At 43.3% G+C, this 21,897-nt stretch overlaps 1 protein-coding gene across 2 annotated transcripts in view; it reads left to right on the top strand.

The window, feature by feature from the left end:
* Positions 1 to 20,516, top strand: part of LONRF2 (LON peptidase N-terminal domain and ring finger 2) — a 44,718-nt gene extending 24,202 nt beyond the window's left edge. For both annotated transcript variants that reach the window (XM_076001035.1, XM_020286282.2), the window contains exons 11-12: positions 2,566 to 2,715; positions 5,255 to 20,516. In XM_076001035.1, coding sequence (XP_075857150.1) covers positions 2,566 to 2,715; positions 5,255 to 5,449 — 345 coding nt within the window. In that variant the 3' untranslated portion in view covers positions 5,450 to 20,516. The remainder of the gene's footprint in view (positions 1 to 2,565; positions 2,716 to 5,254) is intronic.
* Positions 20,517 to 21,897: the final 1,381 nt, after the last annotated feature.

The raw sequence follows: 21,897 nt of genomic DNA, 5'->3' as shown, positions 1-21,897 counted from the left end.
GGAGAAACTTTGTCAGATTTTTATTGGCAGTATTACTTATTTCCCCCTTAATTCAGCACTGAAGTTATTTATTCTCTCAGTGGAGAGCATAAATTTTACCTGAGTTGGAGCTGGTGGAGAAATCATCTCCTCCTAAAAATATGACCTTACTGCACTAAGGGAATGTATAAACCTGCACATTGCAAAATGGGCTTGTGAGTCATCATTTGATGTTCCAGTCCAGTTCTAGCAAGCCTTTTCTGTAATGGTCCAAATAATAAATACTCCAGCCTCTGCAGGACATGTGGTATCTGTTACAGCTACTCAGCTCTGCCCTTGTAGTGCAAAAGCAGCTGTAGACAATATGTAAATGGATGCACATGACTGATTTTCAATAAAATGTTATTTACAAAAATGTGGTGAACAGAGTTTGGCTCATGAGCAGTAAGGTGCCAATCCCTGTTTTCAATATTGATATTCATTCAGAATAGACAAAATATAAAACAATAGTGCTGAAAAATGTCTTCCAAACCTAAATATAAAAGGCTTGAATCTCTTACCCTTTAAGAATTATTTATATGTCTAGTAGAAACATCATGCCATATAATTCAACAGATTAGTAAATGTTTTGAAGAGATTCTCAGACTTTTACAAGGATGTCCAAAGTAGTCTTACTCATTAATAGGCAAAAACTAGAAACAGCCCTGATGCTCATCAACAGGTAAATCAATAACCATTCATACAATGGAATCCTACTTGGCAGTAAAACAAAATGAACTTCTGTTGCACAGAACAACATGGATTAGTCTCATAGACATTGTGCTAAGTGAGAGAAGCCAGATACACACAAAACACACTGTGTGACTCTGTTTACATACTCCCAGGAACAGGCAAAACAAGTCTCTGCTGACAGATGTCAGAAAATGGCTGTAGGATGGCTTTGTAATTGACTGGAAAGGGGCTCGAGGAGTCTTTCTAAGGTGATGGGAATATGGTCTGTCTTTAGGGTAGTGGTTAGACGTGTGGACAGTTAACAACTCCTTGAGCTAAACGAATGAGATCTATGCATTTTTTGGTCTACAAATTATACTCCAAGAAAAGAATTAAAAACATTTAGGAGGAAATCCTTGGACTTACTGTATCCCTCTTTTAAATTCTTTGGTTGACATTTGGAAATGTGGAAGTGACAGCATTTAGCCACCACATCACACTAGAAGTCACTTTGGGGACAGCGGGGTACACTTGCGATTTCTGAGTGGAGTCGCCCACAGAGCACCGGCTCTGCCTCCTCCAGCCACTGTTGCTGGTCATCTTAGGCTCTGGGAGCACAGAGCCTTGCAGAGCGGAGGTGCAGAGTGGGAGTCAGACTCCGAGGTCTGGACCAGAGAGCCGGACTTCATCACTGTGGCTGAATGTGATAGTTGACAGGGTCCATCTGCTGGATTGATAACAAATCTGATGACAGGGTTTATTGACTATTGTTGTGGATGACAGCTTTTACTGGTGTTTGTATTTATTTTAAAGTGGGGACTTAAATAGCTACAACATGAAATAATTTTATTTTTTTTAAGAAAATCCTCTATTACATGTGAATATTTGATTTGGTATAAACCAAATTGAGGATTGTTGTAGGCATTACAATGTAATTCCTCAGTATCTCATAGTTTTCACAGGCACTGGAATTTTTTAACCAGAAAAGACCTTAATGGGTTATTCCCATTTTACAGGTGAGAAAACTATCCTAGTTGAGGCCATGAGACTGGCTAAAATTCACACACGAATGTCAATGATGAAGTCGGCACAAACCTGGGTCTCCTGATCCCAAGTTCAGTGCCTACTCCACCAGGTGTTCCCAAGCAGGACTGAGGCATAGTTTAAATGACAGACTTGACAGTGAGATAGGGACCAGAGGGTAAGCATGGTAAATCTAAAGCGGTACAACCAACCGTTAGCTGGGGCCCAGCAGCATAGACTCATGTAATGAAAGCAGTGTTGCTCCGACATGCCTTTTGGGTAGTTTGGTGGTGTAGAACACAGTTTTTAAAATGTCAGACTTTTTAACTTGGTAGTTCTACCAGGGTTTCTAGGAAACCATCCTGAGCAAATAATACCTCCTTCCCTTGCCTAAAAATAGTATACAACTTTTGCATAAATAAATATTGTGCATATTTACTTAGTAAATACTATTGTATTATATATTATATATAATATATAATACATATTATATATTAAATACTGTATATTTACTTAATCTATATATTTTTAACATATAAAAATTTGTGTGAATGGTTAAGTAAATTGCCACATCTCAAATACATAATTGCATGCAGCCATTGAAAATTATTCATAATAACACGGAATATGTGCTTATAGTGTTAAAGGAGAAATTAGGATATAACGGATAGATTTCAGCTATGTAAAAAAGTTTGGATTTCTATATTGAGCATATATCATTTTTATGAAATAATAATGAATTGTTGAAGTAACAGATGACGCGAATTCACATATCAGATGTGCAGAGGTCACCAGCTGTGTTTCATGCATAATCATGAATTGCTAAATGGCTGTCCCGTTTTCCTTGATCAGGTGGAAGGTCCAGAGTATGAAGAACTGGCCACGCTTCACGATTCCGTTTATCAACAGTCTGTCTCCTGGTTCGCTTCTCTCCAGGATCACATGAAAGAACAAATTTTAAGTCATTTTGGGTTAATGCCAGACAGGGAGCCTGAGCCTCAGGTACGTTCTAGTTTTTCTTTTGTAACGCTATTATGTCCTGCCGAAGTGTGCTAAGCCACAGAATTCTGATGGGAAGTTTGGCAGTACGATGCCATATACTCCATTCTGATTGCTTATGAACCAGTTCGTTTATTAGCAGCCCAAAGAAGCACCTAACATGGTGGCACATGCCTCCTGGAGCAAAGCAACAGAGGCTTTCTAACAGTCCCTAAACACGATTTCTTTTCTAATGAGAATCCATTTATTCTGTTTGGCTATCAGCTTTGGTACTTTTTTGCTTCTCTCACCAACATCGTGAGATTCAGATAGTAACATTATCGTATCGACTCGGACACTACATGTTTTGCACCTAACATTGCCTTGCACTTAATAAACAGATATTAAATGAATGAAGAGAAAAAAACTCCACAATTCTTGTTACATTAGAAGCATCACTTTCTTGTCCTTTGTGGTCCCCTGCTGCCTGGTCGTCACAGGCTTTCTCTGGTCCTCCCTATGAGTGTTCTTGGTGAAGCCGGTTCTTTAAGCAATGAATGGCCCTCAGGTTTGTGGAGCATTTCTAAGTGCAGGTGACCCTTCTCCTCCACATGTGGGTGAGAGAGCCAGGCCAGGCCAGGCCGGCTTAAGATTGTGACCGAGACTATGTACAGCTCCTCCCGCTTGTACGTGGGCGCACAGTTGTCTCAGAGGAAGGCAGGGAGTAAGTAGGACCGGCGCCCAGCAGGCTTAGGGTAAGATGAAATGTCTTTTGTGTCTTTCTGCATCCATTTCTATCTTTTTTTCCTGTCTCTTAAGGGCTTTTGTCTTTTGTCTGAGTTCCGTCTTTTCCAAACTCAGAGGAATGCTTTAAATGTCAGAAATTGCCAGTAAATCCTTCCTCACTTTGTTTTCTCTTAAGAGCCCTCTTTCCACGCTGCCCCATAACTCAGTTTCAGAAGACAGGGTGATTGGACCAACTTGCATAGGGTATCGCCATTTTTTTATTGGGGTTTTTGCTTCTTAACCCCAATTAATCTCCAACTGGTAGATGTATTAGCTTTCTATGACAGCTGCAACATAGTGGCTTAAAACAACACAAATTTATTATCTCACAGTTCTGTAGGTCAGAAGTCTGACACAGGTCTCCCCGGACTATGATCAAGGTGATGGCACGGTGCGCTCCCAACTAGAGATTGTAGGGAAGAATCTGTTTCCTTGCATCTTCTAAGGCTTCTAAAGGCTCGTGGCCTTCTTTGGCTCCTGACTCCCTCCCTCCATCAAAGCCTGCAGCGTCACGTCTCTCTGGCCATCTGTCACACCCCCCTCTGACCAGAGCCCGAGGGAGCCATGGCATCACAGTGGGATCGCTGGGATAATCTTCCCATCTCAAGGTCCTTAACTTAGTCCTGTCTTCAAAGTCCTTGTGCCATAAAAGGCACCGTGTTCACAGGTGTCAGGAATTGGAGTGTGGCCATCTTTTGCCAGACCATTTTCCTGCCGACCACAGAGGGGGTTTTAGGTGTGCGGGAGATACTCTATGCACAGTCCTGCCCGTTAAGCATGCTACTCAGTATTGTTCCCTCTGTGTAAGATGAGGAGGGCAAAGGAGAGTATGCATCTGTATAGAAAGCGGTTTTCTCTAACACCTGTGCCTCTCTCCCTCTGAAGGGCAGGTCAGTGTCTCCTCACAGTGACTTGGGCCGGCCCCCCTGTGAGTTTTGGTTGTGGTCTCATTGCTAATCCTCCAGCATTGTCTACCTTACTCTAAACTAAGACAACTCCAGAGTCCACCCTCCCTAGTCGCCAGTCAGTACCTTACATACCTTTGGGGTAGGAACAGAGGAGAATCCAAGACCCTGGAAGCAGGAAGTCCTAGATATGATGGTACCAGGAATACTGAGAATATGATCAGCTTCTACTTAGAGCTCAATCCAGATGTGCCATTTGATTATGTGAAATAAAGGCTGTTTAATAGGGTACTAATTCTTATGTATATAATTCCTGATAACTCCCACATACAGTAAGATGTATAGATACCTATGTTTAATACGTACACATTTGCCACATTGACTTTATTATGAGATTTATTATGTCACTCAAACTTATACACATACTTTTAGTCTTTATGATATTATGCTAAAGTTATAGCATGCATAAGACTTAAAAAACAATAGCACAAAACATTGGAAAGTTGGAGGTAAATTATGGTCCTCTCTTCTGACTGGCGTATGCTCTTAACTGAAGACTTGAAAGAGCAGAGGCAACTGATTCATAGATTCTTCCGTGGAAGATGCTTTACTTTGCAAACCCTTGGCCTTTACTAGCATGTGAAGAAAAGCATCTTCCACAGGGAATGATTTTGTGAATTTGCCCGCTTTTAAATGGGTAACATAAAAGTAAACTATGTATTTTGGGAACTGAGTGAATTCTGAAGTAGCCCTAAATTAGAAGGTGGCATTTACTTCTTGTTCACACGTCTGTTGGTTAAACAAAAGGCTACATGGGGGAGCTGGCCTGTATTTTATGGATTAATGTTGTTTTCCTTTCATTTCTTTTGCAGAGTAATCCCAGTGGCCCTGCCTGGTCCTGGTGGATCCTGGCAGTGTTACCACTGGAACGCAAGGCTCAGCTGGCTATACTCGGCATGACCTCGCTGAAAGAGCGTCTGCTTGCCATTCGGCGAATATTAGTCATCATCACACGTAAGATGAATAGTCGGCAAGAGCTGGCTAATACCAGGGAGAGAAATAATTGATTTTTTTCTCTCTGTCAAGGTTCGTTGTACTTTGATGAGTACCAGGCATGGACGAATAGCCATCCCACTCATTGCGCTTTGTAAAATGCTTGTTGATACAAAATGGAATATTTGCCAAACATTGACTTCTACTCAGAAGATATAAGTTTGTGTCTGGTGGAATCTGACGCTGTACAAGGTTAGCCTGAAGTTTGAATGGAGCCCATGGCTGGAAGACAACCTAAGAAAATCTCTTAGAAGCAGATGCTTCAGGAGTTCAGTTCACGGACAGCATGGGACACCGCAGATGGTTTACATGTGGTTCAGGTTTCACAAAAAGGAAGGATTCCCTTCTCAGTATCTTGGCTGTGCCAGATGGAAACAGCATGCTTCAGTGGCTAGACAATGTGGGGGAACCACATTTTTATCTGGAAGTAGATTTCTTAGAGTACAGGCTAACCGAAAATGCACTTAGGCTTTGTGTGTCACTGTGAAGTTGTCTGTGAAATTGAAGAATCAAACCATCGTCCAGTGTAGGAGCCAAAATTAGTCCTTGCCCCAGAAGTAGTAGCTGCTGGATGGAACTGTGTTTAATGTCTAACGTGTGGTAGTCCCAGGTGTTGTAAGTTGCATGTTATAATCAAATGAATGTCAAAATACAAGAAAGTGTACCTTGGATTTAGAAAAACCTGAGAGAAGTATTGTTAATTTGAGGATATATATATTTACACACATTCAGTAAACAAAAAGCGAGCAAAAGTGAATTAACACATTGACTGCCACGTTAGAAAAAAAAAAAATTTCTTTAGGGCCACGGTGTTTTATTACGAAAACAGAGCAAAAACTTGGAAAACAAAATGATCCTTTCTAATGTAATGAATAATTTATTTTTTATTGCTTTCTGTGCGTGAGTTATATGCAACTTGAAAAATAGTTCTCGCAGCTCCCAAGGTGAAGAGACGTGTGAGTTACATGTGCTTTGTGAGGCCCCAGGCTCAAAACTAGCATGGGCTAAATACAACGCACATGGCAGTTAATGTGTTAAAACTATATGCGTTGGGGTGTCAAACATACAACCACCAACTGCAAAGAACTCTTTGGAAGCATACTCTTGTCTGTGATTCAGTGGATATTAAGCATTTAGAAAACAGTCATCTTTTCTACCAGGATTTGCATTGGAGATGAGGCCCATGGGTAAGTTTCAGTTTAGTTATCCATCCACTGATGTATAAGGCTGTTAAAAGCGGCCGTGCAGTGGCAGTCTGTCCATTCCAGGGAAATACGCCGGAGTACACAAGGAGAGGGAGGCTGGCATGGGATGTAAATATTCAGCAAGATTTTCTTCAATACCAGCCTAAAATTATCTTTATTTCTTTTGAAAGAAAGTTTTACAGTGATCAGACTAGATGTTATCTGTCAAAGAACAATATATATAACTTCCATCCTCTAATGCCCGTTGGTTATACTGATTGGACTGACTAAGCCCGAGGTGCTCAAGTGTTCTCTCTGGACTGCCCAGCTGGTGCATGTAGTGTGGCTTCTTCATCTGTAAGGTGGACATTCTTAACTCAAGTATGACAACAACTAAAGAGCAAATCACAACTGCAAATTTTGCTTTATTCATTCAAGGTATGTGATTTTTAATTTTTAAAAAATTTCTTAATACACAATATTGACCGTTTGTCAATCCATCAAGCATTTCATTAGAAAGACTTTATAATTGTATTATTAATTTTTTATCATAGGAGTTTCCAGTAGCTAAAACTCAGTTTCAATATGGGAGTCAGAAAATACTACACTTGCTATAACTTAATTATAAAGAGATAATCTGAAAGTATTTTCTCTAATTAAATGTTTCAAGTGCCTCACTTAGTTTGAATCTCAGATCTCATCTTGAGATGTTTAAAGGCAGTTTGGCCAAGTGATTTCTAAGAGATTTTATTAGTTTATGCATTAATAATATTATTCAATTTTCTTAGGCATTATAATCTAACCTAACCATTTAAAAGAAAACAAAGCTGTGTCTAATATGCCAAAAGATCTTACCAGAAGTGATTTATGAAAATTGGTACAGATTGACCATTCTCTGTCTTTCCCTTTTGGAAAATTGTTTTTCGTACCTTAATACCACATCTGAATCGTGATAATTACTATTTCCATTTGGAGGTGTCTAAATAACCACAGTGTGATCACAGTTTCTCCAGGAGGCTTTCTGAAGTTAAGTTATTATGCTCAGAGTTTCGTATAACATTTGGGAGCTATCGCTTTCTCTTCCTCACTCTTCAAATGTCATAACTCACATGGTTCTTGGAATCAGAGCCATGAAGTTATTTCCTCTGATTCTGTCTGCCTCCTTCTGAGTCTCTTCATACTTATGAAGAGTTCTTATGTAAAAGCCTGAACCACAATAATGATGTGGACGAGAGCAACACAAGCTTTTGTGTTTTGATACCAAAGGGAATTAGCTGTGATTACTTCCTCCCTCTCCACTCAGCATCCCACCTCCGTATATTGCAAAGTAGGAGTGGACTGGCACTTACTGAGCACTTGGATAGCATTATTTATCAGGAAGTCAAACTGAGGTAATAGTATCCCACTGTGATGTTAGGAAGGAAGCCTCCTCTGACAAACTTAAAAAAAAAAAAACAAAAAAACCCAAACTCCAGTTTGCTATGCATCTTGCTAAAGTAGAACAGTCTACTTCCTCCTCTGAACCTCTTTTCTGTCAGGGAGATGCCATTTCTAAGGATTTCCTAGAAGATAATGTAATCTCTCATTCAAAGTCGAGGCATTGAGTTTAATTTTACTGAAAGCATTTCCAACAGTGATGCTCTAATTACGTCAGAATAAAAGTAGAAAAGACTAGCAGTATGGGGGGGGCAATCATTTTTCTTCATGAAGAACAAGACAGTCTGTTAGGTATTTCTCCATTCGTTCTCCATACCTACCTATGTCCTTGAAATGCAAGTAAGATCCTAAAAAGTGGCATTCTGAAAGCCCATGACAGTTTTAGTGCATCTCATCTACGTGTCCCCCCATCTTCAGAATTGAAAAGTTAGCATATTTTCTAAAGTTCCGAATGAAAGTAATTTAAATTTTTAAGGCTTACCCATGGAACCACAATAATTTTTAACCAATTAACTTTTATACCAAACTCTGCAGTGTTATTCCATTTTTATAATCACAAATGAGTCCTTTATTCTCTCTAACTCCCCCAGAAAAAGCAAAAACATCAAGACCATTTAATAAATTGTATCTCAACTCTTACATATGTCCAGCCTTGCCATGGGACTTTTAAATCATCAAGGAACAATGAAAGTTTATAGATGGTAGAACTATAATACTATCATTTTAACATAAAATTATTTGAAAATTGGCAGGAGTTACAATCAAAATACTCCATTGCCTAACCTAGCTATGTTATGTAGAATTTGTTATAAATTTTTAATTTGCTTTTTAAAAGTACCCATCTGCTTCTCTCTCTTGTTTTTTTCCCCACCACTTAAATTGCTTGGTTAAATACCACTCCTTAAAATTTAGATGCTATCTATGAAATAAGAAAGAAGAAATGTGAATGATGTAAAGAAGGAAGATAATAGCAAATTAGAAGAAAATAAATGTGGGTGTTTTTGTTGTTGTTGTTGAAAGCACAAAGTTTTATTTTTCCCAAATAAAGCTATGGGGTAGGGTAAAAGGTCCCCACCTCCCAATTTTTTTTAACATGGATCACAGTGGCAGCCAGCAGAAGGGAGTTCTTCCCCTTTAACCATCCCTACCTAAGAGCCTTGTTCTGATTCTGTTGTTCCCCAAAACCTAATTCCCAGGGAAGCTAGATCTGAATGGGTGCGGTCAGTGGCGTGAGCCACCCCACCAGGCTTGGAGAGGACTGAAGCTTGCATGTTGCAGAACATCACGTCCTCTCTACCGGGGTGAGACACGTCCTTCTGAGCACCGACTCCTGACTCCTAGGAGAAGGTCTTTTCACCTGTACAACTCCTCACCTTGACTTCACCTTGACTTTCTCCTCTCAACTGCTGAATCCTATAAAATACCCTTTTAGCAGTGGCTCTGCTTTTAGGGGAACCTGAATATTAGAATATTGCAGCAGCACAAAATAATGAAGAAATTAAAATGCGACCATTGTACTCAGCCAGCTTGAGGACAGCAGTGCTGATTTGTACCCAGGTCTTGATTTATAAAGGTGACTGAGTGAGGACACAGAGATGTGAGTGTCATTGACAGAAAAGTTTGCTGTTACTGACATTTCCCCTAGAAACAGAGGCACAGCAGGCCATGCAGGGCCAGGTGGGGAAGCTCTGGAGTCGGACAGAAGCAGGAAGGGAAGAAAACGGGCTGCATCCTTTTTTAGGATTTCTGCAGGGAAAGAAAGGCAGGGCTGGGGAAGCAGCTTGGATTGTCTAGTTTGAATAATGTCTCCAGGCTATAAGTTATAGGGTGGTCTCAGGCTGTCTGGTACCTGGCCCTGGGTGATTAAGGAAGAGGGGGGATACTGCCTCCTGGGGTATAAGAGTCAGGAAGAAAGAGGGGGGCTCTGAGTAAGGCTCTGGTCAGTTCGTTTGCAGGTGGAAGGTATGCTCCCAGGAAGCCCTTCGCTGTCTCTAAGAACTGGCTTGCCTGGGAGGGGCAGTCTCTCCTCAGTCAGTGAGGCCCCCAAGATGTCAAAATATTATAAACTATAAAAATCATGGTTTATACAATTGGTCCTATGATGTTTTGACATATTAAAGAGTTTGGGGGTGATGCTAATGGAGGCATTTAAAGGGTGGGGCATAACAGCATAGAAGATACTTTATTATGTGAGCAGAAAGGAGGAACACAAAAAGAGATATAAGAAGTCCTTTAGTCTGGCCCATGACGAAGTTTCTCCTTCATATGGCATTGGTTGAGAACATAGGTCTGGATTTTGGGGGATCTGTAACAATTGCTTGGTGGAGTTGTTAAACTGTTAAAAATATGAGTCTGATAATAAAATCTTGGTGTGTTTGTTGGGGTGGCAGGTCTAGCAGTTATGTTGCCGGGAGGTATGAGAGTATAGCAAAGTGTATGTGAAGATCAGTGTATTCGTGTGCAGCAAAGGGAAGGAGAGGTGTGGAGATGCAGGGCAGGAGGGCATGGGAACAGGGCACCTCTCGCCAGGGGGCCAAGGAGCTGACTGCTGTGAGGCAGGTGCCTCCTGTGGAAAGCAGTGATGTCTATTAGTTTTCAGAACAGCACACAGTAATAGTGCTGATAGTAATAACCTCTGCTAGGTTTCCCATTAGGCATGGGAGCATAGGGGCCACAGTTTGGCAGAGCAGGATGTCTACCAGGATTGAGGGTTAAGCGGCTGGTGAGGCCAGGAAACATAGTAGACTCCCTGATAGCAAACAAAGAAAAGCAGACTGTCCTCTGCCCAATTTGTGCCTTAGGAGATGTGGCTGATGGGCATTGCTAGGATAGAGGCAAGGTCATCTCCCATGGCGAGGTCGTGGCTGGGACCATGTCATCTTCAGCCAGGAGCTTCTGGGCAGGGACCATGTTGTCTGAGATGTGAAACTTGGGGTCTCCTTTTTAAGTGGGCCCCCACTCGTGTTGATGTAGGTCTCAGTATTTGCCGTGTTGGGTTGAGACAGTGGCTTACTTGGAGGGATTGGGCCTCTGGGTTAGAAGCCAGTGAAAGCCGGCAAACAGGTGGGCACAAGATCAATAGACACCACAGTGTGTGCAGCTGCCCCTGACAGGGTTTTGGTTTTTGGTTCTTGGTTCTTGGTGGAAGTTCAGGTTCAAATAGCACTAGGAGAGTGTGTGTTGTTTCTCTGGACTCCAGCCCTTATGGGATGGGGGCAAAATCCAAAATTTATAAAGACAGCAGGAAATACTATGAAAGGCCCTAATATTTGATGAGTTTTTATATACAAGAAAATACGACATATCGCCCTATAAATATATACTATATATTTAATATATAATATATATATATAAATATAAATATAAAAAAGGGCTGTGGTAACGTTTTTTAGAGTTTTTTTCAAGGTATGAGTCAACCAAGGAGTCCTAAATTAAAAAAGATTTAAGGTTTGGGCCAGAGAGAGGCCTGTTTAGGGGTCTGTTTGCAGACCAGAATTTGAAATGGAATTGTTTGAGGAGACCAGTGTGTATTATATCTTAATTAAACCAGTTATCTGAGGCCATCAGGGTTATGAGAGTTCCGGTGAATGCCTTTCCAAGAGCCCAACATTGTGTGTTCTGAGCAGTGAAAAGTGTCTTGGTTACTTCCGGTAATGTCTGCCACTCAGAGGGACTAGGAGTGCCCTGGCAAGGCCTTGCATGTGGCTGTATGTGTGGAAATGCGTGACTTTGATTTATAGTTTGGTTATCTGTAAGGCAAGAGATTCCTTTTTCACCCTGAAAGGGGCAACTCTTAGACAACGGCCCAACAGTTTGCAGTAAATGTGAAGTTGGGGCATATGCTGACCAGGGCATACAGTGTTAACTCACCTGCCTGAATTTGGTCAAATGTGTTATTGGGAGGTGGGGATCCCGATTTTTATCAGGACATCCTGGCCAAGGGATGGAAAGCAGCAAGCTCCACTGAGGTCCGTCATTTTTATGAGGGTCCCCAGTGCCGTCCATACAGTCTACGGATTCTTACTGCTGTTCACACACTTAGTCCAGGGGCTCCCAGCAGCTAAGGGGTATGGGGTGGTGACCTCTTCCAGCATCAGGGCATCCATCAAGGGACTAAGGATGGGGGGGGGGACCTTCCCACAGGTGGAATACACTGAAGGGCCCAGGTGTGACTCCATCCTTTGTTACGGAGGCCTCGGCAGCTTTGCCACGCTTGCCAGGTGCTATTTCCACAGCACAAAGCATACCAGGCAGCTGAGAATGGGGGTTGCATGCTGGGGGTCTGGGAGAGCCTCCATGTCTAGGGGAGCCTGGTAGGTGCCCCGCCGGGTGGTGTTTGAATGGGGTAGGGTGCAAGGCTGAGAAGGTGGCTTCTTGCATCTGAAGCCCTTGGGCAACTTATGTTTGTCCTAAGCTATCCAGAAACTCCCAAAGGCTTGAGTAGAAGTTGCCAACATTTCTTTAATGAAGGCGTCTCTGAGGTCACTAACAGGAGTGCCTGTACGGGGATCTTAATTTGGTCAGATTTTAGAGGGTTTTTTTGTTTGTTTCTTGTTTTCTTTTTAATTTGGAGGGAGCCCCATTTAAAACAAGCTGATTTGTAAGCAGCAGGATCAGTGAAATTAAGTAAAACTTGAAGATGAGGACTACCTTGCCATCAGAACCCCAAACGTACTGAAAGATGTTGGGCTTTTGTATGTCCTTAACGAGTGTGACAAAGGAGTGTCCTTGGAGGAGGGTATCATTAATGTCACCTCATACCTGTGCTCCTGGAGAAGGCGGATGTGGCAGAGACCTTGTGTGAAGGGATTGTGTGCCCTGCCAAAGCTGTGGAGGTCCCCTGTGGGTGGCTGGCAGAGGTGTATCGTGTCCCTTCAGAGGTGGAGGCAAACCGCAGCTGAGAGGCTGTTGAAACAGGCACTGAATGGAACATAGCCTAATCTTTAAGAGCAAAATATTTAGCAATCACTGATTGAATAGAATTAGTGATTTTAACCCTTTGCACTCGGATGCCAAGTGTGACTCGACACGGTTAGCAAAAATTATATAGAGATTAAAATTACTCTTTGAATGTATCAATAATTTGAAATATAACAAAATCCAAATAAATAATTTTGCATGAAAAGAAACATCCGGTTTTTTATTCTACTGCCGCGCTTTGTAAAATCTGGGGTATTTAAAAAAATTAAATCCCGAGTAGAATAAAGGAATCGAGGAAAAAAGCAAGCAAGTGCAAAGGGTTAATAATACTTAGTATTGGGTGTGGGGGCCCTGATGGGTGGGACCATGGCAGTGAGGTGGTCATGATCCACTGTGAGGTCTTTTATGTTTCCCAGGTTTACGAACAGGCAGAATTGGGCTGTTAAATGGAAAAGCTATGGGATAGTCACCCCTTTGTTAATTAGGTTTTGTATAATAAGTTTTAATAATCCTTGAAGGCTCCTATATTAACTTACATTGAGCCATATTAATTATTTTAACGAGTGGTCCATGGAGTGCCATTTTATCAAGCCAATTAGTAAATGCCAAAGACTTACTTTAATTTTAATTTATTATTCATTATGTTAGAGCATCTATGTCCAATATGGGATATTTTAGGGCATGGGGATCTATGAGTATAGGAAATTCAGGCAGGCATAGTTAAAGAGACATATAGTTTTTGTTTTGTTTTTTCTATTTTATATTTAGTTGCCTTTTTTTAAGATTATAGGGGGTACAATGTTTAAATTTAGTGTGATCTCCAGGTGCAACTGTCCTTTGAGCCCCAGTGTTGATTAAGTCAGTGAAGCTTTGTCAACTGGTGCATTTTAGCAAATGCTACAGTTAACTTAGAACATAGGCAGAGGTGTAAAGACCAATCCATGCCTTTTTATCTTTTGGTCATATCAACTTTTCTGTATATAAATCTTATTGCATATTTTATATATAATTTATTAAATACATTTTTGGTATACAAATTTTGGATTTATATTATCAAACTATGGATCTTTGTTTTAGTGTAGCTGTATATGTACATACACATTATTTAGTGTTTATATTAAAATATTCTATATGCATATATACACACACATATATATACAATCTGTTTGGTTACCTTTCATTTTCTTCCCCTGTATCTAGGGTTTTTCTGATTTTGTGACAATTTAGTTTTGAGGAGGAGCTCTCAGCATGTTTGGGAGTGCCTGAGCACACTGGGAGATTTACAGTCTCATGTGAGCTGAGAAACTTCGGGTGCAGGTCTCAGGGAGTTTAGGAATGAAATGCCCCTTCCCCTTAAGCCACTGAAAGTGGTTTAGTACTCACATCTTTGGGGAAGAGGGCAGCGCCATGCCAAGCAGGACCTGGGGAAGCTCCTGAGTCGGCCAGGAGGCAGAATTAGGGGCAGCGCTGGGACTCATCTTCCCTGTGTTTCCATGGCAAAGGCAAAGCAGAGCATACAGCTTGGGATACAGCTCGGGATTAGCTAGTCTGAATAATGTCGTGGGCTCCAGGCGTGGTCCGTAGCTGCCTGGTACCTGGCTGTGGGCAACTAGGGCGGAGGAATATTGCCTCCTGGGGTGTCAGAGCCAGCTAGAGGAAGAGGTTCAGAGGAGCTGTGGATTGGTTGGTTTGCAAGTCTTGCTCCCAGGAAAGCCCTTTGCTGTCTCTAAGAGTTAGCTGGCCCCAGGAAGACAAGTTTCTCCCCAGTTAGCAAGGTCCCCAAGGTGTCAAAACCTCATAGATTATTAAAAAGCATGATTAATACAAGCTCATTTGTACTCTCCAAATGCATAGGTTTTTCTCTGCAGAGGGGTGGGCCTGGGCCTGCGGGAACACTCACTCCTTTGTGTGCACAGACGCTCAGCAGCGGGACCACCCGCCTGTGGTCCTGCAGCAGAAGAAGGTTCTCCCAGTCACACACTGTTGGAAGGGCCCCCAAGAGGCTGGCGAGGCTCCCCGGGCGTCATGGCAGCCCCATAGGTAGGAAGACTGAACCTGAGTGATAAGAGCAGACGCCGAAGAAGTTTGCAGCCACGAGGCTGAATTGGCAAATGTGGCCTTTCAGGAAGAAAGTGGAGTTTGCAACGCGAACATCTCTCTCTGTAACCTCTTGCTTTTTGGGGATCATTTTTAAAAATTGCATTGGGGGCTTCATTATTTACCAAACTGTTTTAACTTTTTAGTAGTTTTGTCAAGTTTTGTACTGTGAACAGTTTGATCAGTGACCGACTTATCTCTCATACTGTTTACCCCACACACGATTTTCTAGTCAATTCTGGAAAAAACAAAACAAAACTGTTAATAGATACATTGGAAAGCTGTATACTCTATTCATATATTGTTCTTTCATGCTAGTGAAAGGTGGTGGTGTTAGCATCTTAATTTTATATGTGTGAAATGATTTTACCAATTAAGAATTTGATGTGTCTTTTTTTCTGTTTAATTAGGAGAGCAGACTTGAACAAATCAGTCAATGTAGATGAATTTTAAAAAATCATGCTTTTACCTATTTAGAGATAGGCAATGTGTTGTCACATTCATATAATACCGATTACTCATCTGGCCTTATTTATGCTTCCCAGTTGTAAGTCAGGTTTAAAGATGTAATAACAGTATTTGGCATTTCTTGCAGCATATATGTGAGGCCACACTTAAATGTTGTGATATTTACCTCATGTATTCTTGTACTGTTCATTTTAATGAATTGGAATTGCATATCTAATACGTGATATTTGGAGTAAATAAAACTTACAGTGTTATAAATGTTCTTTCTTAAATAATCACACCCAAGTCACAGGCTGGAATGTCGAGGAATTCGATCAACTCAGTGCAGAGGATATTGTATTAGTGTCTGTTAGTATCCTAGGCCTGCACTAACACGTAACCACAGACTTGGTGGCTTAAAACAATAGAAATTTATTCTCTCACAGTTCTGGAGGTTGGAAGTCCAGTGTCAAGGTGTCGGCAGGGCCTTGCTTCCTCCGAAGGCTCTAGGAGGAAGTCTCCCTTGTCCTCCTCCAGCTTGTGGGGGTGGCCGGCGTTCCTGGGTGTTCGTTGCTTGTGGCTTCTGAACTCCAGTCTCTCTCTCTGTCATCACACGACTGATCAAAGGGATAGCATAAAGGATTGGCCATCTCAGCCAAACATGAGACAACTCTGAAACCAGGCGTGGTGGTCAGGAGGCGCCCTAATGGAAATGCACTTTTTTAAGTTTCCACGTCTGAGCGGGTTTCATGCCAAAATCCCCTGACTGAGAAGAGACCCGCTCCCTAGGAGGAAGGGCCTGCAACATTCTAGCTGATTTCCCCCTGTCCTCCTTCAAAAGACCATCATCCGTTCACTCAGGTAGCCGTACCCTGGAGGAAGGGAACACGGGGCATTTTAAGGACTCTTAGGGCCCAAGTCTATACTGCTCTCCAGGGGCACGAACCGTCATCATTGTACCCCATTAGGTTAGGACCATGTGACAAATGCAGCCCTGGCCAAGATCCCGGTCATTTCTCTGGTCCCTGAATACGTAATCAGACACACTTTAGGGTACTCCTTGGCCTGAAAGGTAAGATCTGTCACGGTGGGGAGGAGCAGAAACATTCCTCTTCCCCTCAGCCACAATAGTAAATAAAAACAGTATCACATCGCAGGAGGAGTGGCAGGAGTGGGTTTCACTGGTAAATATCTAAAGGATGCAGTGGAGGTGGCCCATCATTTCTCCTTTTCACTGGTGGTTGTAAGGTCATGATAGACCCTAGAGGAATGGGAGTTAAACTCCTCTAAACTCACCCAGTATCGGCCAGATTGCTATCTGCCGTGCCAGGTGTTTTATCTTTGCCAGGACATAGTAAGGACCAAAGCAAATGGTGTACAGGCGGATTTTGCAAATGCATTTCGAATCAGAAAAAAGGCACTTTGCTTTCATGTGAAGCAAACAATTTATATGCTTATAGTTTTGCCCTGGGGCTAATGTTGACCCACCTGCCATGTGTCATAATTTATAGTCTGAAGAGGTCTGGAGCATCTGGAAGTTCCGCAGAACCTCACATCAATCTACTACGTCACCGATGCCCTTCTCATAAAACTGTACGGGCAAGGCGTGCTGGCACGAGGCAGGCCTAGGTAACAACCCCTGCACTCCAGAGGATGAGAGCTAAACCTGCAAAGATTCAGGGCCTTGCCACATCGGTGAAAGTTTAGAGAGCCAGTGATTGGGGGGGGGGGCATTCAGGACACCCTGCTCAAGGCAAAGGACAGATTATTATCTTGCATCACCTACCTCGAAACAAGCACAGTACCTTGTTAGCCTCTTAGGTTTGGGAGGCCGCATATTATACATGCGGGAATACTGCTCCAACCTATATATTGGATAAAACAAAAAACTGCCAGCTTTGGGGCTTTGGGTAGGGCCCAGAGCAGGAAAGGGCTGTGCACCAGGCCCAGGCTGTGGTGCATGGAGCACAGACACTTGGGCCATGTAACCTGACAGACTGTGGCGCTGGTATCACTGGGGTCTCAGGGGCTGAATTGTCTTTGCCCCCCAACCCCCACCAGGAGTTCATATGCTGAAGTCGTAAATCCCAGAACCTTAGAATGTGACCACGTTTGAAGACAGAGTCTTTGCAGAGGTATTGATTAAGGTAAAATGAGGTCATCAGGATGAGCCTTAATCCACTATCACTGGTGTACTTGTAAGGAGGACATTTGAACACGGACGTATACAGAGGAGAGAGGCCTGAAACACACCTTCCCTCACAGTCTTCTGAAGCGACCGACCCTGTGACACCTTGATCTAGCCCCCAGAGCTGCAAGAAAATAGATTTCAGTTGTTTAAGCCGTTCGGTCTGTGGTTCTTGGTTATAGCCACCCTTGTGAAATAATGCAGTGGAAACAGCAGCTGTGCAGAATTTGTGGAGAAACATAATAGGGAATCACAGGACTGCTGGTGTGCTGCTCGCCCTGGTGGAGACAGAACCCTTGGCCATGGGCACAGTGGCCACGCAGCCACCACTGCCCATGGTGGGTTAGGCCGTGGCAGGCCCGCCAAGTCAGAAGGTGGGGTGGGCCAACCGGAATCCATCTTGAGATGGGAGTGGTCCGTCCACAGTCGTGCACAAGCAAGGCCAGAGGGCTCAGCAAACCTCATGCGGCCCAGACCCCTGTGCCATCCACCATGCTTGCACCGGTGCATCTTGCCAGTCTACACCCACGGCTATGTGGGGAATTCTGTGTGACCAAAGGAGGAAGAGAAAGTCCAAGCTTAGTTTACGGTCAAGTGGGCTAGGTGTGAATGTGTGAGCTGAAAACAGATGGCAGCTGCATGGAGCCTCCATCAAGGGTGGTCTTGAAAGAGAATAGTGAGGGAGAAATGGCGAGCCCTGTGGACGTCGTAGCTGGCTCTATCTGAGTCTGTCGGATGAATAGCAGGGTGGCTTTCTTCTCTTTTCAGTCCAATCTGATTTTTACTTTGTCCCTGAGGAAGATGTTCAAGAAGCTATTGAACCTCAACTGCAAATCCTCCTACCTCCCATAGGAACAAGGCTGGTCCTTCCTCACATGGCTGTCATACGACAAATACTGTTACCAAAAGCTTGGCACTTGTCCTCAAAGCCAAATCAGAAGAATGAGGACAAGTTGTTTGAGGAGCAGAAAGAGAAGTTTATTAATTTTCTGGAGAAGGAAGAAAATGATAGCCTCTTATCTCAAAATCCAAATTCCTGTACACAAGCAGAAATACAGAGCTTTAAAAGGGAGGGCCCTCAGTTCTAGACTACTGTCATTAATGATTCTAACCATCCCATCTCTACCAAAGACAAAGCCTGTGCCCTCCACCCACCTGGGAGGCCCACCCAGACCTCTGCCTGGCACTGAGCCTGGGATGGAGCCGACTGTTCAGCTGTAACACAAAAAACAAGACATTCCTCTGCCCCTCACAACCACCTGCCCTGCCCAGGCGGGGATGCAGGCCTCAGTTCGCAAAAAGAGTGGGGGAAGTTTTAAAGAGACAGAAAATATCTTTTTGCCATTTTCACCCCCAAGTCATTCCCTGTTACCATACCTATAGAACAAATGAATGCATGCAAGAATGGATACGTTTCAATAACATTTTAAGGAATTTTTGTGTGGTAAGTGTTTTAGATATATTAATGCCTTTATACCAACTTTATGAAAACTTCATAGGGTGACCTATTTTATTCCCATTTTACAGATGAGGAGACTGAGGCTTCGAGGGATTAAAAGCACCTGCAAAAGGTTGCAGTAGGTAGGGAAACGGGACCAGAAGACAGGCAAGTCGGGTCTAACTCCAGAACGCACAGGCTGAGATGCTGCTGCTCCCCTAGCACCCTGGGTCAGCTCCTGGATGTCAATCATCTGTTACTTCTCTCTTTTATACGCTCCCAGCTCCTCAAAGGCAGGACGCTGTCTTAATTCATCTCCCCATTATCTCGCACAGAGCTCACATTTTATTTGATAATAAATGAATAAAAGAAGAAAGGGAGGAACAGAGAGAAAGGAGGGAGAGGACGGGAAGGAGGAACGGAAGAAGGGATGGAGGAGGGAAGATGCCATTTTGATCGAGCTCCCGGCTGAAGGACGAGAGGTGGGCAAGGGAGCCCGTGTGTGCTGCGCCATCTGCTGGACATTTCCCGGTACTGCAGCGGACCGGAGCGGCTTGTGTGAGCCGCAGGCAGGGGGTTCCAGGGGTTTCCAAAGATTTAAGATGTATCAGCGACGCTGACAGGTCTTGGCTGAGATCCCACAACAAATGGCTTTAGGAGAACAAAGCGCAGGCAGATAGACTGTGGAGCAGAGTGCTTCCACAGGCCCAGCCTAGACACTTCTCCTCGTCGTCACAATCCTAGGCAGAGGTGGGCTTCCCTTTGCAGGAGAGGCAGCCAGAAGCCCCTGCTGACAAACGCAAGGCCACTTTCCCACTGATCCATATCAGAGTATGCGTCATAATTCCCGGTTGCTCTTCAGCCGGCAGGATGCCACACAATCCAGCTTTACGTTTCTCTGTCCTCGGGCCTCTTTGTCAAGTTAGTAGTTAAGACTTAAAAACGTTTTAGGCTTTAAAATACTGGAGGCCTCCAGGAACCCTGCAATGAGTTGCCTTTTGTGAAGGCAAAGACCTTCCTACAAAGCCAAAGGATTTATCTGTTTTAGACATTTAAATTATTTTTTAAAAATCACCTGGGCCCAGCACCCAACAGACGGGGAAGGATGACAAGCTGATCATCGCTTACTGATGGCTGTTAAACCCAAATCGCAGGGATTCACAGTCACGTGGACGGTTTCTCTTTGAGACGACCAAAGCAGTAGCAGGTCCAGAGAATGGATTAAGGGTCGGGGGAAATGAGCCCGTGGGCAAACTTGCTCACAAACCCTTCCCAACAGTGGCCACACTGGCGCCGGCACCCTCCCTCCAAGAAAGAACGTTTAATGTTGGTTTCTCCTTTGCAATTAAGAATCCATGGTGGCCACAGAGGGGTGAGGGGAAACTTGTCCTTTACCCCCGAAAGTTCGCTGACAGATCAATTTACAATTAAGGCGGATTAATAAGAGAAAGGTGTATTTATTAATACCAATACTATGTGCATGGGAGAATCAGAGTGATCACCCAACATTCCAGTGAAGTTCAGATATTTTATAGCTGTCTTTTTGGAGGGGCAGGGAAATGTGGAGCACAGGTAGTCCTGTGTAAGGGGGCCAGATGGATGGGGGAGACATTAACTTGCAAATGATTCTCTTTGCCAATTAAATTAACCCGAGGGACTGGTATTGTGTTTTAAATGATTTGGGCCAGGTCTGGTTGCATTCGTGATCTTCTTTCCTGCAATATATTGAGATAACAGGAGAGGAAGGGAAGTCACTTGCCCCCTTTGATCTTTTGATGAGGTCAGTCCAGTTTATGCAGACAGAGGAAAAGCCCTTCCAGTGTTTTGTATTTTTTTTTTTAATCACAAATGGCCTTTAATCCAAAATATTCTTTATAGCAAGGAGTCACATTTCAGGGTGAAATTTCCTGAACTCCTTCAACCACGCCCAGGGAGCAGCTTTGTCATGTAGCCTCTGGGCCTGAGTCCTGGGCTTCTGCCCCTATTCCGGGTGCCATACCTGTGGGATTCATCGAGGGATCCAGGCTCAGACTTTGTTTCCAGCTCTCACTAGCTGTGGTGCAGGTGACACCACCTCGCTAAGCCTCATTTTCCTCACCTGTGGGATGGGAGTAACAAACTCTACCTGGCAGGGTTATTGTGAGGGTAGATGAATTCATGCGAACACAGTAAGCTCTGAAGAAGTGGTGGTTACTGTCCCCACTTGTTATGTGTGAGGCTTCCGGTTGTCTATACCTTCATCCATTACTTCCTTCTTAGGAATGTGCCCAGCTTACCAAACTGCAGTTCCAAGCCTCCCTTGCAGGCAGACATGGCCAGTAAGATAAAGGGGCAGTTACTGAGTGAAACCTCAGGTAATGCTCTTGAAAGGGAAGCTTACAGCTCTGATGAATGACCTTTTACCTTTACCCCTTCTTTCTTTCTCCCACCTGGGACTCTGAAGTGATGGGTGGAGCTTCCAGCAACACATTGTGACCATGAGTTAACCTGTGGATAAAAGCCATGCTTTAGGATTGATAAAGCAGAAGACAGAGTTGGGGTCTCACATGACATTGTGGTGGCCATCGTAGCAGCCCTGAACCGCTTACTTCTAAGGGACTTGAGGTTACAAGAGAAAAAAACAAACCTTACCTTGTTTAAGCCCGTATGTTAGTAGCAGCTGTAAACAATTCTTGATTGATTCACTCACATTAGCCAGGTGGTGTTAAGGAGAGACCTTTTAACCCTTTGGCCTTCACGTTCGCTTATAAA

The sequence above is a fragment of the Microcebus murinus genome, chromosome 3 (genome assembly GCF_040939455.1).
Source record: "Microcebus murinus isolate Inina chromosome 3, M.murinus_Inina_mat1.0, whole genome shotgun sequence".
Classification (NCBI taxonomy): Eukaryota; Metazoa; Chordata; class Mammalia; order Primates; family Cheirogaleidae; genus Microcebus; species Microcebus murinus.
This window is presented reverse-complemented; position numbering and strand designations above follow the sequence as displayed.